Source organism: Elephantulus edwardii, unplaced genomic scaffold (assembly GCF_000299155.1).
Source record: "Elephantulus edwardii isolate Elephantulus edwardi_28Jun2011 unplaced genomic scaffold, EleEdw1.0 scaffold00171, whole genome shotgun sequence".
NCBI classification, from domain to species: Eukaryota; Metazoa; Chordata; class Mammalia; order Macroscelidea; family Macroscelididae; genus Elephantulus; species Elephantulus edwardii.
The window spans coordinates 1520422-1543362 of record NW_006399921.1 but is presented as its reverse complement, the minus strand read 5'-3'; the positions used below and the strand labels follow the sequence as shown (position 1 = coordinate 1543362).

Here is a 22941-nt window from a genome sequence, read left to right as displayed (position 1 = left end):
AACAACAACAACAACAACAACACATTCTACTCGTATGGATTTATCCTGTCCTACTTATATGTAAAGTTTTGAAATAACAATTATGTAAGCATATTTATTCCAGTCCTGTTTTCATATGCTTATTCATTTCACCCTTATTTATGACAGTAAACAGTTGTAAACCACCTAAACTGTCTATTATTCCGGAAATAAATATGACACACCCCATACAATAGAGTACAATGAAAGATGTTAAAGTCGTTAAGAATGCACAGGCAACTTGTCAAAATTTATTATTAAAAGTTCAAGTTGTGACCACCGCGTCAAGAGAGACCCCGAGCCGGAACCAGCCACCCAGCTCCTGAAGTCTTTACCCAAAGAAACTGTGAGAGATGACCTTCAATCCACAGCCATGTCTGACAAACCCAATATGGCTGAGACTGAGAAACTCGTTAAATCGAACACAGGAGAAAAATCAGCTGCCTTCAAAAGAAATTAACAAAGAGGAGAAACAAGTGGGCGAATTTTAATGCCCCTAGAATACATATTGCCTTCTTACTTTAATTCATTTGGATGTTTTACTATGTAAGATCCAAAGAGATTGGATCAAGTTTAAATGACTGTGCTGCCCCTTTTCACATCCAAAGAATTTAGAACTACTGATGACTGAAGTCGGCACCCGCCGCCTCCCATCAGCCTGTTCATATGAGTGGCAGGGAAGGAAAAGACCCTGCATGTTGGTGAAGGAAGGAGCTGGGTTGGACAACAGTAAATAAAATATAGGGTGAAAAGCAAAGGTTCGCCAAGGTGCCCTGCAGGCATAAAATGCAGTTTAATCAGAGTGCCTTTTTTTTTTCCCCTCAAGTGATTTTAACTAATGGAATGCACTATTTTTAAATATGCAAATAAAAAATTTAAAAACTGAAAATAATTCAAGTTGCAGAATATTATTCTCAGTATTAAAGACAATGAGGAGAGATAAAGACACTTAGGTTTTATTTGCTTCAAATTTAAAGTCACTTTTGTCAAGTTGATTCCAACTAACTCATAGCCACTTCCCGTCCCATTTCCGAGGCTATAAATCTTAACAGAAGGCAACTGCCCATTGTTCTTCTGCAGAGCAGCTGAGGGTTTTGAACTGCCAGTGTTTCAAGGCCTATTGGCTGGCAGCATAGCATGCTATCTGTGCACACCACCTGAGCTCCTCAGATTTCCTTGGTTTACGTGGAAATCTACTGAGGAATAAGAAAGTGGGGAGTTGTAGGAGTTGGAGAGGCCACAAAAATAGGACAACGGTCTACTTTGTTGCTTGACACATTTCAGATCTGTTGTTCATAGGGCCATACTCAATGGCACCTGACAAGAACAATAACCTATCTTATTACCTTTTTAAATAAAATACGTAGAAAAATACCAACAAAAATAAGGGAGAAACTTCTGTAGCATGCAATGTTTTGCATTAGCCCTTCCATCCCCTCCTCCCACTTCTCCCCTCCCACATGACACCCCTCCCTCAGGCTACTTAAGCTGTGGAAATGGTGGGTTTTTTGCTTGTAAATCAACGGCCCAAAGGAAAACCACTGAGGATAATTTCATGTTCAATTGCTCTAAAATTTTTGTGCCTTTTTTTTTTTAGAGCTGCATTGATTTCATATTAGAACTCACTAGAAAAGCCATCTTTGAGTATATGTGCTCTTAATCACATGCTATAGAAGCAGGGAGCAGATATAAAAATCAACACACACTAGAGGGCACCTACGTATCACACAGCAAATAAAGACCAGGCACTTACATTTGTTCCCCGTTTGTTAAGTAGTCAAACATGTCTGTGTGTCTGAAGCTTAGGGTTTGAATCCCTTTATAGTTGATCGTTAACGGGCATACATCTTGAAAATGAGCTACCTGTGTATTTTACGGCTTATGCTGGATTTGTGTGTTTCCATTTCTTTTTTTTTTAATTGTGATTTCAATGAAAATTTACAGAAAGATTGGGTTTTCATTCATTCTTGATACACATTACCTCCTTCCTTGTTCTCTCCCACTCCCCCAATTCACTTTGCAATGCACCTCTTGTTCCAGACTGCCAGTTGTCATATATATACTGCTTAATCATGCATCCCTTTCAGGTAGGCCTTCCCTTCACCCATTCCAATGCAGTGTTCATTATCTAGCTACTCTTTTTCTGTTCTCTTCTGTTCTCCCCCCGCCCCCAACCCACCCACCATGTAATCCTATTTTTATAACAGTGGTCTTGGGCAATATTTTTTTTCTTTTGTGGCTGAGATATTTCACTCAGCATGTCTTCCAGATTCATCTGTATCGTGTAGTGTTATACCATTTAAAGGTGGACAAATGAAATGTAGCATGGCTTCAGAAAAGAGTTTTAAATGTTTAACACATTTCATCCTGCTCCTTCTTTGGGAAGAAATTACTACTGTCTTACAAGTGTGGCTATAGAAAGACTACTCAATTACCTATAGTCTTTAAAACAATATAAAGCTCTAAACAGAATACACTGTCCATTTTAACAGTAGTCCTGGTGGCATGGTGGTTAAGCCCTCAGCTGCCAGCTAGAGGGTTCCAACTTACCAGACTCTGTGGGAGAAAATACAGCTGTCTACTTTCATAAATATTACAGGCAGGAAATCCTGAGGGAAAGTTCTGCTCTGGATTGTAGGGTCACTGTGAGTGAGAATCCACTTGACGCTTCGGGATCGGGCTTTTTTATACATAGGGGATGAACACACTCCTGTGGTTGTTTCTGAGACAGTAGGTCATTCCGCCAGCCTATTCACTGGGCCCCAGCTACGTGCTAAGTCCTCTTCTCAGTGCTAAGAATCTAATGGAAAAGAAACATGCAGGGGACCTACCTGTAAGGAGCTTCTATTCCAGCCATCATGTGGTGGAGATAGGAACCATGGCAAGCCAGTATGAGGTGCTGATAAACACTGTTCAGGAGACAGAATAAATGTATTCAGTAAAGCAATGTGGGGGGTGTGAATGGAACGTTCAGTGCTTGGGGTATGTCTTCTGAGGCAATATGGTTCTAGTTGGAAATGAATGATAAAAAAGGGAAAACAATGCAAAATCTGACAGAAATGCTTCAGCACTCTTCAGCAGCACTCTGGCATAGGGCACAACAGGACATTATGTAAGAGAAAAATGAAACCAAAACACTATTTTAAGGATCAGAATTTATACATCCTGAATTTGGAGCATAATTTTTGGTAACACTTATTAGAAATTTGAGCAAAGTGACTATTTTTTAGATAATATCTCATTTAATTATACATCACATGCCAAGAAATCCTTGACGCAGAGATCTAGAATATAAACCCGATCAGCTGGTATTTTAGGTCCTGATGTTCTGATTCTATTAAAATTCTCTTTTCCTGTGTATGCTGCTAATTAATTGCAGGATTAAAAGCATGGTGCCTCTGACAAACTAGTTTTCAGAATACAATGCCCGCTGGTTTTAGTATCAGATTCACGAGGATAAGGGGAAAAAAGGCCTCTCTTTACAAAGAAAAAAATTCACTGAAATACAGACTAGTTAGCTTTCTCATAATTCAAAGATTTGTTTCAAACATAATATCTCTCTGAAAGCCCCAAATCCAGCAGAGTGAGTACAGACCAATAGGAGAAATCAGTGAGTGAGAGAAGAGCATTCACAGGGCACTTGTTAATGAGGTCTGTAGAATGTCATGACTAGGCCACTCCTATCCTACCTGTTTGCCAAAGGTGGGCAAAAAAGAGCAAGACATTAGTAGGACCACAGATGATTCACAACATTTACTAAATTGAATCCCCTGTACTGCAAGTGACTCTTTAAACCTAATCTTCCCGAACTATAATCTGTGGTCAGTTGCCAGTCTCATCCTAGGTGAGGTAAATCCCCAGACAGCACAAAAGGTTAATGCACTCAGCTGCTAAATAAAAGGTGACTGGTTTGAATTCACTAAGAGGCACTTTGAAAGAAAAGTCTGGCTGTCTGTGTCCCCAAACCAAACTTACTGAAAACCCATTCCAGCACAGTTCTACTGTGACACACCCGGGTTAGAACTACCTCAATGGCAACTCAAAAACAACGTACGGTTGCTATCAAAAGCATAGATTTTTTTTCTTCTTCTTATTTTCTGTAGCTTTGAATTTAGTGACCTTTTTTTTGTGGATAAAATTAGTGTTCATTTAAATGATTGCAACCCCAAACAAAACCCACTGCTGTTGAGTTTATTCCAACTCTTGCCTGCTCTCCTTCAGATTTTCCAAGCCTGTAAATTTTACAGGAGGATATGGCTCACCCATCTTTCTCCAGAAGAACAGCTAGTGGATTTGAACTGCCAGTTTAAGGCCACTAGGACTCTATAAATTAGGCTAATCTTTAATTAAGAACTTAGAATTTTTTTTTAATAAGATTCTTCTGGTTTGACGATGGTTTTGAGTTTATACTTTACTTGTTATGTTTGTAAAAATTATTGTTCTACAAAGCAGACCCTCAGTATGTGTTTTATTGATTCATAGATTTTCGCCTTGTGTAGTAACCACAACAAGAGCACTTACTTATAATAGTGAGATTTAAATTTAATTTTATGGGTTTTTTCAATGCTGGTCATTTAAGGCCACTTTCCTTTCTACTCTATTCAGCACTTAGTTGCTTAACTTCCAATTTGTGTGCTAGAGTGACATTGACACTTGATTAATTTGACATTATTGAGGAGGAAAGAAAGAACTTTAGATGCAACTAAAGCATGGCCTTTGATAAACCAGGATGGTAACACAGTTTAGCATATTTAAGGTTGACGTTATTAGGTACTTTTGAGTTGATGACAACTCATAGAAACCCTATCAATAACTTATCTGAACCTTGGCCTGTGCCATCCTTCTCATCTCTGATAAACTCAAGACCATTGTTACAGTTGCAGGTGAAGGTGAACAAACAAAGGGCATTAAAGGGCAAGACACTCTTTAAGTAGAAAACAGTCTATGTACAGTGGTAGGTCAGGGAATCAAGGAAATTGGTTAAGGTAGGTAGATTTTTTTTTAATGATAAATACATAAGTTATGTATTTTATTTCCATAGACATATTGTGTCATTCTCACAATCTCAGCTGTGTTTAAACCCCCTTTTGTAGTCAGTTCATCTTGTTAAGGATTTCCTTCTTTTCTGACCCTCTTCTTTTCCAAGCATTCTGTTCTTCTCCAGGGACTGGCCCTCCCTGATAACATGCCCAAAGTATGTGAGATGAAGTCCCAGCATCCTTCCTTCTAATGGACATCCTGGCCACAGTTTTTCCAAGACAGACTTGTCTATTCTTCAGACAGTCTGTGTTATTGTCAATGTTCTTCATGAATGACAGAATTGAAAAGCATAAATTCTTCTTCACTCTTCTGTATTCATTGTCCAATTTCAAATCCTAACAGTTGTCACTGAATTATAGGTATACATTGTGGAATTGATGTATATTTTGTTATATGTATCTTCACCAATTTTTTTTTTTACACTCAGAACATATAAATAGATGTTCATTTACGAGTCTTGTCCAGAGGAGTCAAGGCCTTTCCGTTAAAGCCAATTCTTTGCATTGGAGTTTGTGTGTTTGTTTGTTTGTTTACTTTGACTTTATCCCATCAATTCATTCTGTGTTTTTCAGTGTTAATTTCTTAAAAGCAAAATACTAACTTTTAACCCTTCTGAAACAATCTAAGAAGATAGGGGTTTTTTTCTACTAGTTTATTTATAAAATTCAAATACATTGTTTTCAAGAATAAATTCTTTCCATTTTCCTCAACCCCCCCATCAAATTGTACAACCCCATGATTAATACCCCCTCCCCCTGCACATCCTCATCCCTCTGCTTGAAACCTCTCATGCCCCTCTTGTATCCATATACTCATTCTACAATAATGGTTTTATACAATATTTATCCTTGTGGGACAGAGTTAGTTCACTCAGCATAATGCTCTTCAGTCCCTCCCAAGTTAGGTAATAATTTACAAAATCATTGCTCCTGCGTGCTGCATAGTATTCCATTGTATGACTGTACCATGATTTCTCAATCCATTTGTTTGTGGTTGGACATTTGGGCTGTTTCCATGTTCTTGCGATGGTAAATCATGCTGCTATGCTTGTGCATTCCCTTCTCTCATATGTTATTTTGCAATTTACCTTTATTCAGTCATTCTAAATCATGGTTTTCATTAACACAGCACCTTTCTTTTTAACCTTGTTCACATTTCCCCATACTATGTAATCTTTAAATACATTGCATAGTCTTAACAACAATTAGAGTGAAAGTAAACAGGTTTGGTATAAAATATAAAAGACACTTGGATAACATGCAACTGAACTAGCAAAAATAAACCAGATCATCAAATAGAAATTCCCAGTTAAATCATGGTTAATGAAGTGAAATAGGATCAGACCTAAATTTGTGAATTTGCACTAGAAAAGGAAAATGATGGTGAAATCATGTAGTGGGAGCTTCAAAGGGGCCTGGAACATCCTTTCAGGACCCCAGTGGAATACTAGATTATCTCTAGGACTATGGAAAGTGGCACATTCAGAGCCATGTGGTTGTCTGTTGTCTTTGTGTGGGACACCATTGTTTCCAATTCTGCATGTTAAGAAATCTTGTTGCTATGCAATAGATCATACACCACAAACACACACAGACATAGCCCTTGTTTCCTAAGTAGGAAATTAAATTTCTGGAAGGGCATCAGTGTGTAATTTTTCCTATACTTGTTGTTATTCTGATATTCTTACATTTTACAAATCTGAAGATGTTCAGATTTTGCTATGTTGGCCATGTCTAAATAAATGAATGAAAGTACTAGATCACACAACAACAACAATCCTTCTAGAAGAGCCCTCAGGGAAGGATCACTTAGTTTTGGACATTAGTTAGTGTATCTTAAGGAAGGGATGGGAAATGCTATGCAGAAGTTGGATATTGCTGTGCTGGGTGCTTCTAGATTACAAGGATGGACCTGTGAGAATAGACACCTGTTACGTGGATCCCTCTATGTCAGTTTAAAGCTGTGGTTCTCAGAACATGGTCCCTAGATTAACAGCATTTCATTGCCTGAACTTATTAGACATGCAATTCCTTGGGCCCCATTACAGACTTACTGAATCAGGAGATCCAGGATAGAGCCCTGCAAACTGTTTTAAGCAACCTTCCAGAGGATTCTTATACCTACTAAAGTTTGAGATAACTGATAAATTAAGACCTGAGCTAAATAAGGGCTTTATATGCTATAGAAAGTTTATGAAAGATTTTATCAGTGGAACAATCTGAGTACAATATGTAAGTTTTGCAATAACTTCTTTTTTATTTCTAGTGTGATATTCAGGTAGCTCTGGTGGCCTAGTGGTAAGATGCTGCACTGTCAACCCTAAGGTTCAAATCCAGCAACTGGGAGAAGGATGGGCAATCTCCTCCTGTGCAATTTACAGTCTTTGAAGAGCTGCTTGAGGGTTGGCTGTGAGTAGGTTCTGACTTTATGGTAATGAATGAATGAGTGGGAATTCAGAGTCCGAATGCTTACATTTTCTTAGTCATGTTTTGGAAAGGGTCAGGTTGCTGGGTATACAAGCTTCATGTAAGTATTTTACATATAAGATATAGGAAGTATTTTATTACATATGAAGCAATCTTATAAAAATCTCTTCCACATTCTTTCAAATAATCTGTTCTATTCATTCAATATATGTTTGTTAAGAGTCCACTATATGTCAGGACCAACACAAGTCTGTCAATTTATCTTACTGTAATTGGATTCAATGCTAGAAGCTATACTACTGGCACTTCATAAGGGCTGTCCATAATTGACAGGTTTCAGCGGAGCTTCCAGGTTAAAAAAGACTAGAAAGAAAGGCCTAGGAACATACCTCAAAGACTGCTAATGTGTTTCCTCATAAAGCTGAACATAGAGATTCCATATGATCCAGCTAATTAGAACTAAAATACAAACAAAGATTTGTACACCAATGTTCATATCAGCATTATTCACAATTGTAGGAACATGGAAGTAGCCCATATGTTCAACCACAATTGAATGGACTAAGAAATTGTGGTACTTTCACTTGATGGAATATTATGCAGCACTGAGGAGCAATGATTTTTTTAAAAGTACTACATAATTTGGGAGAGATTGGAGGGCATTATGCTGAGTGAACTACCTCAGCCCCATAAGATAAATGCTGCATAGGTCCATTGTTGTAAAAACAGAAGGATAACTAGTAAAATGTGTGTGGGGATCCAAGTGAGTAAGGGATGAGAACAGAGGTGGGAGGAGGGCAGGAGGGAAATCATGTAATTAGTTAGGAAGAGGGAGGGAGTACAGAAACTAAGAAAGATCCAGTGGGGATCTGGAAAGATAGGGTAATGAAGGACATGGTTCAATGGTGATTGATTTTATAAAACATAATGAATGAGAATGATTATTTAAAACACAATGTGAATGAAGGACAGTGTGAAATACAATATATAAGAACTTTGTACACAAAACAATGTAAATTTTTTTAAAAAGTAAAAAAAAAAAAAAACTGCCATGAAAACCTTAAAGGTGATGACAAAATAATATATGTACAGTGCTAGAAAGTGACTGCTGTTAATTTCCATCAAGTCAACTATAGCTCATGTTGTTGTTGTTGTTAGGTGCCATCAAATTAAGTACAACTTGTAGCTACCCTATGAACAACAGATCTGAACCCTTTCCTATCCTGTGGCATCTTCATGCCGTCACCGTGTCAATCCATCTGGTCAAGGGTTTTCTTCTTCCTTGTGGATCTCTGCCTTTCCAAGCATCATGTCCGTTTCCAAGAAATAGCCCCTCCTAGCAACATATGCAGAGTATGTGAGGAAAAGCCATATCATCCTTGCCTCCAAAAGAGCATTCTGGCTGGACCCTCTCCAAGACATACTTGCTCTTATAGCAGCCCTATAAACAATGGATCTGAACTTTGCCCTGTCTTGCACCATTGTTAGGATCTTCACCACACTTGGGCTCATTGCTGCAGTCACTGTATCAGTCCATCTTGTTGAGAGTCTTCCTCCCTGACCCTCCACTTCCCCCAGCATGATGTGTTTTTCCATGGACTAGCCCTCTCCTGACAACATGCCCAAAATATATGAGATGAAGTTTCACCATCCTTGCCTTTAAGGTGCACCCTGGTTCCTCTTTCTCCCAGTCAGACTTGTTTGTGCTTTTGGCAGTTCATGGGTTTGAACTTGCCAATGAGGGTAGCACAGCAACAGGCAATGTTTAATTCTACATGTAAGTTTGTCATAAGTTAGAGCCAACTTGATGACAGGTAGGAGCATGTATCAGACACTGCCCTAGGGGCTCGAAAATGCATTCTTGAACAAAACAGAAAAAATCCTAGCCCACGTGGGGATGGACAATAGAGTAAGTGGTGTATCACCAGTTGTCATCAAGTGGATACTCAAGAGAGCTTTCATGCATGTCAGGGTAGAACCGTGTGCCATGGGATTTTGAGTGGCTAAATTGTTTTTATGAGAAAAATTTGTATTTAATATTAGCCAGCTGGACTCAGTTGTTGCCAGTTTTGTTGGCAACATCCACAGCATCACAGTCAGGCTCAAGTTGAATAAAAGCCTTCTTCCCTCTACCAAGTCTAATCAAGGTGTTGACCATGGGCCACAGCAGTGTCATAGAGCTCCTTTACAGCTTATTTGACTTGCTGTTTGTTGGCCTTGACATCTACAATGAACACAAGTGTGTTGTCATTGTCTGTCTTCTTCGTAGCTGACTCAGTGGTCAGGGGAAACTTGATGATGGCATAGTGGTTAAGCTTGGTTCTCCTGGGGGCGCTCTTATGGTAGTGGGCTGCCCGAGGAGTTTCAGGGTCTGGGGCCACCGGAAGGCTGGTGATGTGTGAATCTTCTTCTTTTGTGGCTGTGGATACCCTTCAGGACTGCCCTGTTGGCTTTTAAAGCCTTTGCTTTGGCTTCAATTTGGGGCGGAGGAGGGCTTTCCATCTTCATAGAAAAAGGAGTGGCTAATTTCTTCTGAAATACCTGTAGCAAAGCTCTAACCTCCAGACTTCCCATTGGCAGCTGAGTGTGTTAAGTGAATCTACCACTGAACCATTATTACTTCATTATAGGTGCTCTGCAGTGCATAGGGACTCCAAATACGTAGTCTGGTAGCAGTAATAAGTGATGTAGTCAGAAAAAAAAAACAGAACAGAAGAGTTGAGATTGCTGAGCAGGGGAACCTGCAGCTTGCAATAGGGCATGAGGCAAGGCCTCTCTGATATGAGGGAGGTAAGTGAGCCTGACATGCAGATAAATGGGAAAGAAACACTTTTGGAAGAGGGAACAGCAAATACAAAGGCCTAGGACTGGAGGGCTAGTGGGCCAGGGAGATGAGCAGGCTTCATGGCCCTATACTGAAAATAAATTTTTAAAAATAAGATATCCTAGGCCTTTGGTGTCACCAAATTCTTGTTAAGTGCATGCATGCTTCATGTATTATGAAGGCTTCTGTAAGAATGGAGAAAGCAGCCAGGGACAGAGCCAAAGTATTTTGTGTGTGTTTTGTCTCTGCGTATCTGAGTCATTAATGCAGATCCCTGATGACAGAAGCAGCTGTTCCTCGTGTCGGTGCTGCAGAGTGACAATGGTTGGCCACTTATATCGTGGGATCTCACCCTCTTTTACTGGCCTCGTGTAAATATTAGCAGCAGCAGGTGCTAATGTTAGCAGGCAAAAACAGTCACATGGCAAAATGCAGTCAAAATCGGACCAAAACCCAAACACTTCAGCCCACCTTTAGCCAAGTTAATAAAGAAAAGCTGACCAAGCCTCGGGATCATCCCCAGAAGAAAGGCATTAAACAGCAGACATGTTGGGATGATGAGAGCAGAAACTACCTTTCAAAAGTCAGATTTTCTTTTGACCTGTTTAATTCCAATAAATAATTGTTGTCAATCTCCTTGAGAAATGAGCATAACAAAGAAATTAATAAATCACTGTTGTTTCCTTTAACATTTAAATATGAAGTCAGTAACAACAACAACAAAAAAAACCAACAAAACAAAACCAGAATATAAAGGCAAAAAGGGACAAAACTTCCGTGACAGCTGAATTTACGATATGCTGTTTAGACATGTTGTGCTGTGTTGGTCTGTACAGATACACTAACTCACACAAAGCTCTTGGTGGTAAAGCATCAACTTTTTTGTGTGGTCCTGCCCGATTCTCTAAGAACTTGATGAGTTTCTTTGAGAGAAAAGCAGCAGCCCAATCTAGCTCAGCTGTGCTCAATCTGAGTTGCTTTCCTACCTACAGACCCTCACTTCAAAGCAAGGAACATAATGTACAATTTTTTAATGGCTCTAGACCCAAGCACTCAGACTCTCTGCTCTGCGCCTTACCTCAGTGTAAACACCTCATCAAGATTGCCTGCGCTCCAACAATAGCAGCCAAATGCAATTCGAGAACCACAAGCCTTTGAAGTCTTCCCAGCTCAGGCCGGTTTTCTAGTCTGGCATAATGACATGCCATGATTGCTGTCTTTGTTGTATCTTTTCAGTAGAGAAGCAATTATAGGCCCCAATTTAACAGAATGGACATTACACAGCTTATGATGCTCAAAATGCAATTTCATTTGATCATTTTCTCAATTTGATTGGTATTAATAGAATGGGTCGCACACACACATACACACAAATAGCTGACAGAGGTTGTGTCCCATTCCACTTTCAAAGAGATAATGTAGAAGTATGCTTTACTTGCTCTGAGACTCTCCCTGGGGTGATTCAGCCACTGAGTGCCACCAAAATAGCCTGTGCATGGAACATTGTAAATCCTGCTTTCCTGGGCAGAGCCAGCACTGGCGTTAGCTGTCTTCCAGTCTGCTCCTGACTCATGGCTACCTCCACGGTTAACAGCAAAAAGCTGCGTTCCCTGACTTTCCTTCCTGTAACCTTTGCCAATCTGAAGCAAATCACCAGGCTGTTGTCTAGGACACTACTCTGTGGGTTCAAACCCACATAAACAACATTTATGGTGTTGTGTGTGCTGTCAAGGTGAAACCAACTTGTAACTGCCCCTTTGGCAGATTATCAGAGACTGCTCATCTTTCTCCTTCAAAGCAGCTGGTGAATTTGAACCACGTGTCTTTGGGTTGTCAGCGTTAGTCAAGTGCAATCCATTTGAGACTCGTGGACTCAAAAAACACACAGGATGGTGTGTTAAATTTATGAATTTTTTATGAAAGCATCCATCATCTGCAGTCAGATAATATCACCATGAAAAGCTGAATTAACTAAACCAAGTCCTGTATATTTCACTCAGCTTTTATAAAAGTCAGATTCAAACCTCCCCGGGGCAGGCCTATGACAGAGCTGCAATTTTCTTTCTCCCCAATATTTTGGAGCCATCACCACTTAAAGGTCAGAAGGATTATTCTTCACCTGCTTAGGCAGCCCATGCAGATTTTTACTCTCTGGGCCTTGCATTTTTCCTCCTAGATGAGTCAAATTGTATCTCTCTACCATCATGGAAATACGAAATGGAAACCTTTGCAATAATGATGACAGCTGTTGTAAAACCTGACACTTAGTAATCCAGTGGTTTCTGGTGGGAGTTCTGGTGGCCCAGTGGTAAGGAATTGTGCTGTCAGCACACAGGCACAGCTACAAGCTGCTATGTGGCAGGAAGAGGAACAATCTCCTCCCATGCAATTTACAGCAGACTCGATGGTGCATAACACACACACACGCGTGCACACTGTGGTTCCTGAACCAGCACTGGTGGGAGACCAGAAAATGGACGAGTGAGAAGTGCTTCCTGCCCAGAGCACGCAGTACCGTAGTTCATAGCCCAGTTCAATGATTTCATGTTACTGTGAAGTAACTCAAGCACAAAAATGAATTTTTGTTCTTTCTCCTTTTCAGATCAAGTTTTGATTCAGTTATTTCCATCTCCACATGATGTATCTGCCTTGTCTATATTTATGATCACAGTTTTCATGGTAGTGGCAGACAGAAAAAGATAAGGCTAAAATAAATAAATAAAATAAGAGAAATAAAAGTAGGGGTGGTGAGCTCTCTCTGCCATGGGAGCTACATTAAGTTGTAAGAGATGAGGTCAAATCGTTGCCAAATATTTGCTTATTATTTAAAATATTTTGCCAATCCTTATGTTTAATGTTTGTCTATTAAAGAGCAAAGTCAAAGTAAACTGTTAGAAAGAAATTTAACACAAACCAGAGAGATTCTAAATCCCATGTTCTCTCCATTGTTAAAACGCTCTGCTCCTCATACTACATGGTCCAACAAAATACATAGAAAACAAGTGTAAAGTATTGAATCTAATTTTAAGAGTTAAACACACCCACATGATAAGATGGCATTTACAGGTAAGAAATCTCAGAACAGCCAGACAAGCAGAACCTGGCTAGTGCCACAGGAGGAACATCAAAGAAATTAGAGAAGGTCTTCTTAAATAAAACATTAATTACTCAAATAAGACAAGGATTAAGTGAGAAGTCTTGTCAGCTTCTAGGAGTTTAAGGCTGTTATCTGGAAAAGGGATGGGCTTACTCTATATTGTTCCAGCTGCAGAGAGCTGAAAGTTGCAGCAAGTTTTATTTCTGCTCATATAAGGAAACATTTCTTCAAGTTTAGGTGGTCAGTGATGGGATATGTTTAGCCATGAAACAGATTAAAATACCTGGTATTTTACTTCATCAGAGGCCTGAAAGGACCGACTGTCCTACAGAAAGGAAATGTTTACAAGCCTCATTCTTGTCTCCCCTTCAACTAACAGAAGATCTTTAAACATTCTAGGACTGACAGGTAACTCTCATCAGGAAAGGGCCCATGTCTTAGATAACAGATCAGCATCAAGCAGAGGTGGCATAGAAGTGTTATGGATAGCAGCCTGAGCCTTGAAATTCTGCAACTTTAACTTTGCTTTCTGGACCTGGTGACTAGAATTCCACACATCCTAGGAATTGTCTTATTTCTTTATTTAATACAAGTCGCCAATGGAAGCATCAAGAGGCTCTTGACTAATCTGGGGCCCTAAATCCCATATCTCTGCCTTCACAGGCTGTTCACAAACCTGACTGCAGATTCCAGGTGCCTGAAGTCAATTTGATGCACTTGGTTTGGTTTGGAGGTGCAGGGGCGGGGGCGGGGGCCACAGTGTATACTGATATCTAAGGTAGCATCAGGGCATTTTTTTTTCAAAACTTCCCATATTATTCGAATGAGCAGAGTTGATAGCCCACTGATCTACATAATTCAAATTACTGATTACCTAAACCACATACTCACATGTGCCAGGAAATTTGGAGGATGGCTATCTGACCAATGGATTAGAAGAGATCCATATTTGTTCCCATTCCTAAGAAAGGTGATCCAACTGAGTGTAGAAATGATCAAACAATATAATTTATATTACATACAAGCAAAATACTGCTGAATTTCATTTCAAAATAGCTGTTACAGTACATAGATAAGGAAATTTAAGAAGTTCAAATGGGCTTTAGAAGAAGCCATGGCACCAGGGTATCATTGCTGATGTCAGATGGATCCTGGCTGAAAGTAAGGAATACCAGAAGAATGTCTATCTGTGCTTTATTGACTATGCAAAGGCGTTTGTGTGTATCATAATAAGTTGTGGCTGACATTGAGAAGAATGAGAATCCCAGAGCACTTGATTGTGCTCATGCAGAACCTAAACCTGGATCAGAAGGCTGTTGTGTGAATGGAGCAGGAGAGCATTGCATGGTTTGAAATTGGTAAGAGAGTGCGTCAGGGTTGTAATTCTGTCTCCATACCTGTTCAAACTATATGATGAGTAAATTATCTGAGAAGCTGGACTCTATGAAAAGGAGTGTGGCATCAGGATTGAAGGGAGACTCATCAGTATTATGCATTATGCAGATTGACAAAAATCTTACTTGCTGAAAGTGAGGACTTGAAGCACTTGTTGCAGAAGATCAAAGAATGCAGCCTTCCATATAGATTGTGTCTCAATATCAAGAAAACAAAGATTTTTACCACTGGACCAATATGCCATGTCATGAAGGATAGAGAAGAGATTGTCAACAGCTTCATCTTGCTTGGATCCACAGGTAATACCCTTGATACAAGCTGTCAGGAAATAAGGAAACACGTTATACTGGGAAAATCTGCAGTTAGGGACCTTTCCAAATTACTGAGGAGTGGTGATGTCAGTTTGAGGACTATGGTGCTTCTGATTCAGGCCATAGTCATTCCAATTAATAGCTATACATCCAAGAGCTGGATAATGAATAAGGATGACAGAAAAAGAGTTGATGCCTTTGGGCTGTACTGTTGGAGAACAGCACTGAATATCCCATGGACTGCCAAGAGAATGAACAGATATGCCTGGGAGAGGGTGCAGCTGGAGTACTCTTTGGAGGCAAGAATGATGAGGCTTCTCCCCTCACATACTTTGGACAAGTTGCTAGAAGGTGCTTTTCCTTGGAGAAGAACATAATGTTGTGAAGGGTGGAGGATTAGAGAAGGAGAGAAAGACCCTCAACCAGGTGGATTGATATGGTGACTGCTGCAAAGGGCTGTTGTGTGTCAAAGTGTGAGTATGGTACAGGTTATAACAGGGTTCAGATCTTTTCTTCACAGGGTCACTGTAAGTCATGCTTGACTTGACGGTACTTCACAACAACAAACTACATGCTTAGCATTCAAAGATAAGAATATTTCTAACAAGTGAGTTAGTTTAGTACAATTGTTCAACATTCAGGCTCTGTGGTCAGACTATGTGGCTGCTCTGTTTAAGAACTGCTGATCCTTCCGTGAGTTGCCGAACCTCTCCAGAACTCAGTTTCCTCATTTGCAAGGAAAACATAAAAATAGTATATCAGGCTAACTAATAGGCTAATTGTGATGTACTCAGAACAGCTACTGGCACACCGTAAGCATTCAGTGCTTATTAAATATCATTGCCATGGTTGGTAGCATCCTGGATAGAATGCTGTCGTTTCTTCATGTCTTTGCTGAAACACTCAATTGCTAGTTTCAGCATTCCATTCAGAGGACTCTTTTGAGGTTGAGTCTGCTAAGGCTTTAAAGTAAATATTAGTTTAACCTCAGTGCTCCAATTCTCACATCATGCATGCAGGGGAAAACACTTTATTCCCATTTTCCTTAGGAACAATCTAGGTCCCTGAGGACCAAAGAAATGAATCCTTGAAATTAACTGAAAATAAAGTAGCCCTGTAGGAACTCGTTCTAAAGTACATAGACTTGAGCCCCAAGGCTCTTAAGACCAAAATGAATACAGTTAACATGCTATATATGTTTTACCCTCTTAGATCTCCTATCCCATCACAGTAACTGACAAAATGCCTATTGAGAATGCCAAAGAGAGTGAAAACGCTGCCATCGATCTTGAAGACAAATGGCATCAGAGAGGCCAGCAGCTAAAGGTTACCAGCTAGAGTGAATTTTAAGTGTTTCAGGGGCTACTGCTGAATATAAGTATTAGAGACTTAACAGTTTATTCTTATGCCTAAAAATAGTTACTCACCTTTTTATGGGAAAGATTTGCTTCTGCCCATAAGGGTCCATATATGCTCAGCCAGTTAACCCCACTCATCTTTCCAAAGTTTCTACTTCCTAGAGGAAAGCAATTCTGTCATTGTGTAAACACACGAAGTTAGCCTCCCTGACCCCAAGTGAAAGGTAGCCAAAGAGAAAACCCAGGGCAGGGGGAAATTGATGTCCCGAAGTAATACCTAGTTCAAGCTGCTCCAGAGTCGTCGTCGTCGGGGTTTTTTTTTTTGTGTGTGTGTGTTTTTTTAATTGGCAATTACAAAGAATCTCCAAATGACTCAGAACACTAACCTTAAAAATAGGTAGGAATCACTAGAGTCTCACTGGACCCACAATTTCAGAATGTGGAAGCCTACCAGCTGGTACTTTAGCACCATGACATCCCACTTCACCATGAGTTTACTCATTTAAAACCATAATGAAATTTCAAGGTAGATGGATGTGAACTGTCCCCACTGGCTGTTTGTCTAGGAGAAACAGAAAGCATCAGCAGCTGATGCCTTGAACAAGTGTTTGTAGTGATGTGTAGCAAAAACTCTCTAACCAGCTTTGATCACTGCTTCAGAAGAGGTGAGTCTTTTGAAACCACTGAAATCACGGGGCCTATAAAGCCAATTGGCATCATCAGTTACATTACAAACAGTGGGAAAAGTAACAATAAAAATAATGAAGTTCATCCTGGCTGTAGAGAAGTCAGAAAAAAGGAACAGTCACAATCATCTCTTTTCTTCCCCAGTGACCTTCAGACACTGTTTAGAGTTGCAAATAAAGAAATTAAAACAATTGTTCATCCAGAGTACTGTATCATCTCTATCTTTTAGTAACTTTGTTGTTGTTGTTATTGTTGTTATGTGCTATAAAGTTGGAACTGATTCATGGCTGACCTCCCAGCAGGCTTTCAGAGGCAATAAATCCAGTCAACAATACTATGGACTTCCAAGAAAACAAATAGGTCTCTCTTGGAGAGGGTGAAACCAGGTTTCTCCTAGGATTTCTGAGGATGACTTTTTTTTTCTCTCAATTTTTTTTATTGTTAATTTTAATGAAAATTTACAGACACTTTGGATTTCCATTCATTCACTGTTGTACTTTTCTCCCTGCCTACCCCTCCCCACCCCAGTTCACTCTTCTCTTTGAAAAGTAAAAGAAAAATTCTTTCATTGTTTTACAATCCCTCCCCACCAGGTGCACTCCACTATGCAGCTTTTGTTCTGGACTCCTGTCATGACAATATTACCTAATAACATATCCGTTTTAAACAGTTTTCTCCCTCATCTGTTTCAATGCAGTATACATTATATAATCCATCTTTCTCAGTCTCCCCCCAACCCTGATGTCACTCCCGTTTTACAACAGTGGCATTATGCAGTATTTGTCCTTTTGTGGCTGAAATACTTCACTTAGCATAAAGTCCTCCAAGGTCACCTATTTTGAATAATATTGCATTAGTTCCTTGTTTTTCAATGCAGCATAGTATTCCATTGTGTGAATATACCACAGCTTCTCTATCCATTCATTTGTTGATGGGCACTTAGGTTGTTTTCAACTCCTTGCTATTGTGAACAAAGCCGCAATAAACATGGGTGTGCGTATATCTGCTTGGATGTCAGTTATGGTCTCTTTGGGGTATATTTCCAGTAGTGGAATTGCTGGGTCAAATGGTATCTCTATTTGCAACTTTTTGAGCAAGCGCCATACCACTTTCTACAGTGCTTGCACCATTTTACACTCCCACCAGCAGTGAATAAGGGTTCCAGTTTCTCCACAACCTTGCCAGCATTTGTTGTTTGCTGCTCTGTTAAATTTTGCTATTCTGACTAGGGTGTAGTTATTTTGATGTGCATCTCTCTTAGAGCTAGGGATTTTGAACATTTCTTCAGGTGCTTATTGGCCATCTGAATGTCTTCTTTGGTGAAGTGTCTGTTCATATCCTGTGCCCATTTTTCAGCTGGATTGTTTACCTTTATCTTGTTGTGGTGCTCGAGTATTTTATAAACTCTAGAGATAAGTCCCTTATCTGACGTGTCATTACCAAATATTTTTTCCCCAGTCTGTGATATACCTTTTTACCCTGTTTTTGGACGTACATCGGGATTTGATTCTTAGAAGGTCCCATTCGTCTATTTTATCCTCTCCTGGTGGTAGATTTCTTGTTGTTCTCAACACTATCCAGTTGGAACTGATCCACAGCTGACCCTCTGGTGGGTTTTCAGAAGCAGTAAGTCACACAAGAGAAGGTTGCTCTCTTTCTCTTGTGAAGCAGCTGGTGAACTCAAACCATCTACCTTTGGGCTGACAGCATAGCTCCTTACTACTAAGCCTCCCAAGATCCCTTTTAGTTGTTGTTGGTGCATGTTGTCAAGTCAAGATCAACTCATTGCTGATCCTCCAGAGAGTTCAAAAGAAGCAATAAATTGCACAAGAGGAGATTTCCCATCCTTCTTCCCAGGAACAACTGGTGGATATGAACCACATGCAGCCTTAAATGCATTTTCATGCTTAATAGGATGAGAAAGTAAAGATAGATCAAAGCAAGAAAGAAGATAGGCCTGAGGCATTGAACTTGAGCTCCTGAGAGAACAAAATTGTCTTGAGGCAACTGGGGCAGAACCATAGAGAGTTGGCTGCCACCCTGCTCACTCTCCATGGGAGAGTCTTTTATACATCACTATGATCTTCCCCCCAACCCCCACCATGGTGGCCTGGTGGTAAGAAGCTGTGCTGCAGTCCCGAAGGCATGCAGTTCCAGGCCACCAGCAGCTCCATGGGAGAAGGGTGGGTAATCTTCTCCCGTGTGATTAACTGTCTCTGAAAACCCCCTGGAGGGTCAGCTATGGGTAGTTTCTGACTCTATGGTACACAACAACGTGATCTTTTACTGCACACAGAGTAACCCCTAGTCACTGAACCCTGCCACATAGGGCCTATGGTCTTGAATCATTTTGTGTTCCCCTGTGAGACTTCAAAAGCTTTCACATCTCAGAACTGTACCCTTGTGGGACAGTGACCCTAGCAGAATGGAAACTTCCCAGGCAAGGAACATGTTGTTGATGGAGAGGGTGGAAAAATAATTCCAAACCTTCCCCAGTTCAGTAAAGCTTCAGAGGATGTTTCAATAGGATCTTTCCTTTCTAAAATGAGTCCTGATATTCCAGACAAGCAAAAGGTCTGTTAGTCTCTGTATAGGACCTTCCATAATTAATGTCCAAGTCTTTTTTTATCACATCCTAAGGAATTGTCCCGAAGAGTTACTGATCTGATTTTTGCCTTCAATACTCTAACTTGATTATCTTTTCTTTTTTTTTTTTTGTTATTCATCTTAACACAGAAATCCTACCCTACTGACACTGAAAATTAGAGTCCATTAATATCAGTGTCCTATGTTTTGGTAATAGTATCAACAAGGCGTTTGTAACCCAAACTTAAAGTACTCATGTTTACTGTTAATCGACACAACAGATGCTTCTCATCAGAGCTGATCATGGAGCCCAGGGACCGCCCTTAGGACTCCAGGGGTGAGTCCGGGTAACCAAGAGCTAGAGTCATGTTTGTTTTTCAGCAGATGTAACTCTGGTTGAGATCAGAGCACACCCTGTCCTGCCTGTGTGTGCCACGTCAGCTGGGAAGCTGTAAGAGAAAAATAGCCCAATGCCTCCTTTTCCAAGGTTGGGGGAGCCTTTCGAAACCTAGAGAGCACAGAATGAATGTGCACTAATAATTAAGGGCAGGTCTTCCTAAGAAATGCTCATCCTAGTATTAAGCATCAGGATTCTCTAGTACTTAAGCCCCTGCTCTGTGTGTGACGTGAGGACCACTGCCATTAAGCAGTTACTTTGAGTGCACGTAGCATGTCCTGATTGCGGGCATCAATAACAAAAGAACCCCAGTGAGAGCATGCTGAAATACAGGGTTTCATTGCTGATGGAGATTAAATAGTCTGAGAATGGCTTTGTATATTAACTTCAGTGAACTTTGGTCTTGCCACCTGAAGAGTGACACCTGATGCTTCAATTGTAGGAAAATAAATCTTCAGTAAACTCCACATCTCAAGAAGGCTGCTTGGAAAGGGAGTGAACCTCATCAGGCCCATAAATGTCTTCCTTTTTGGGTGCTGAAATGCCATTCCCGAACACTTACACACGCATGAATAGCAGATTTAACACTTGAGACAATTGAAGTTTCATAAAGTGATGAGTCCCTTGGCCTTGTTGACAAAGCACCCTGTGAAGAGAACTATTATGTTCTGGATTGTCATAATAACATGATTAAAATCAAGTAGTGACTCAAGATTTCAGACCTGGTATCCTAGAAAAGAAATGTGTAATAGTTTTTTACTGGAGTGGGGATGAAGAGGAAACTAGGAAAAATGCAGTTAGATGGCAGCAGAGAGAATTTCACGTGTTCTTCAACTGAGAAAACAAAATGAATTTTCTTTTTAAAATATTAGTAGCTATCAATTCAGCTTTGATTTGTGGGGACCCCTGTGTGCTCAGTAGAGTTTTCAAGGCCTTTTGGAAGCCAATCACCAGGACTTTTTTTTCTTTTAGAAGTTCTCTGAAAGAGTTTTAACCACCAGCAGCCTTTGAGTCAGTAAGGAACCATTTAACCAATCTTTTTTTTTTTTAATTTATTATTTTTGTGTGAGTGTACCGTCAAATCACATCTGACTGGTACAGGAGGAGATTGTCCCTCCTTTCCTGGCAGAGCATCTGGTGGATTCGAACCGTGCGCCTCTGGGATTGTAGTTGCAGCTCCTTACCACTAGGCCACCAGAGCTCCCCTATTTAACCAATCTTTTACACCGTCATGGATACTCATGTCATTCAAGGCTAAGCAAATATTGCAAATAATAACATTATCAGCATCAATTAATATTTATATATAATAATTAAGAAGGGCTTTACTGACCTTCTTAAACAATGATGACCGTCATAGAAAGAACTGCTGTTGTTCACTCATCAGCTGATTCAAGGGAAAAAGATAGGCAGTCAGCTCCTGTGGGATATAGACTGCCTCTGAAACCCTCTGGAGGGTCAGCTGTGAGTCGGTGCCTACTCCAGTGTACACAACAACCACAACAATATGAAAAGTGGAAGGTCAGAGAATGAAAGGAACGCTCTCAACAAGATGGGTTGATAAAGTGACTATAACAATGGACTTGAAATTTTCTGAGATTGTGATGATGGTGCAGGGCAGGACAAGGTTCAGACCTGTTGTTCATCGGGTCACTAGGAGTTGTAGTTGATTTGATGGTACCTAACAATAACATAGACTTAACTACATTTTTTTCTTGATCAGTTGGTCAAGGATATAGGGATATATCCTGCGTAAAGGAATTTCAGACACTTCCTACCAACCTTTTCTTAACTGGAATATAGAAAAGGACGTTTCACCTACAACCAGGAGAGGATAAAATAGATGAATGGGGCTTTCTAAGAATCAAATCCCTATGCACATCCAAAAACTTCTCCAACAGGGTAAAAAGGGACGTAACAGATGGGGGACAAATATTTGGAAATGATATGTCTGACAAGGGACTTATATCTAGAATTTATTGAATACCCAAGTGCCACAACAAGATAAAGGAAAACAACCCAATCACCAAATGGGCACAGGATATGAACAGACACTTCACCGAAGGCAACATTCAGATGGCAAACACATGAAGAAATGTTCAAAATCCCTAGCTCTAAGAGAGATGCAAATCAAAACAACTATGAGATATCATCTCACCCCAGTAAGAATAGCAAAATTTAACAGAACAGCAAGCAACAAATGCTGGTAAGGTTGTGGAGACACTGGAACCCTTATTCACTGTTGGTGGGAGTGTAAAATGGTGCAACCACTGTGGAAGGCTGTATGGCACTTTCTCAAAAATTTGCAAATAGAGATACCATTTAACCCAACAATTCCACTACTGGGAATATACCCCAAAGAGACCATAACTGACATCCAAGCAGATATATGCACACCCATGTTTGTTGCAGCCTTGTTCACAATAGCAAAGAGTTGGAAACAACTCAATTGCCCAGCAGCAAACGAATGGATAGAGAAACTGTGGTATAGTCACACAATGGAATACTATACTGCATTGAAAAAGCAAGGAACTCATGCAATATTATTCAAAATGGGTGACCCTAGAGGACATTATGCTGAGTGAAATATTTCAGTCACAAAGTACAAATACTGCATGGTGCCACTGTTGTAAAACAGGACTGACCTCGGGGGCTGGGGAAGACTGAGAAAGATGGGCTCAATAATGTATAATGCATTGAAACAGATGAGGGAGAAAACTGTTTAAAAGGGATATGTGATTAGGTATTTTTGTCATGATGGGAGTCCAGAGCGAAGGCTACATAGTAGAGTGGACCTGGGGG

General features: G+C 40.1%; 1 protein-coding gene across 1 annotated transcript in view; it reads left to right on the top strand.

Moving 5' to 3' along the window:
• The window catches only part of LOC102859483 (chromosome unknown open reading frame, human C11orf63), a 93551-nt gene that overhangs the window by 40358 nt on the left and 30252 nt on the right, over positions 1 to 22941 (top strand). The window contains exon 3 of the mRNA XM_006895605.1: positions 16324 to 16437. Within this exon, the coding sequence (XP_006895667.1) occupies positions 16324 to 16437 (114 nt within the window). The remainder of the gene's footprint in view (positions 1 to 16323; positions 16438 to 22941) is intronic.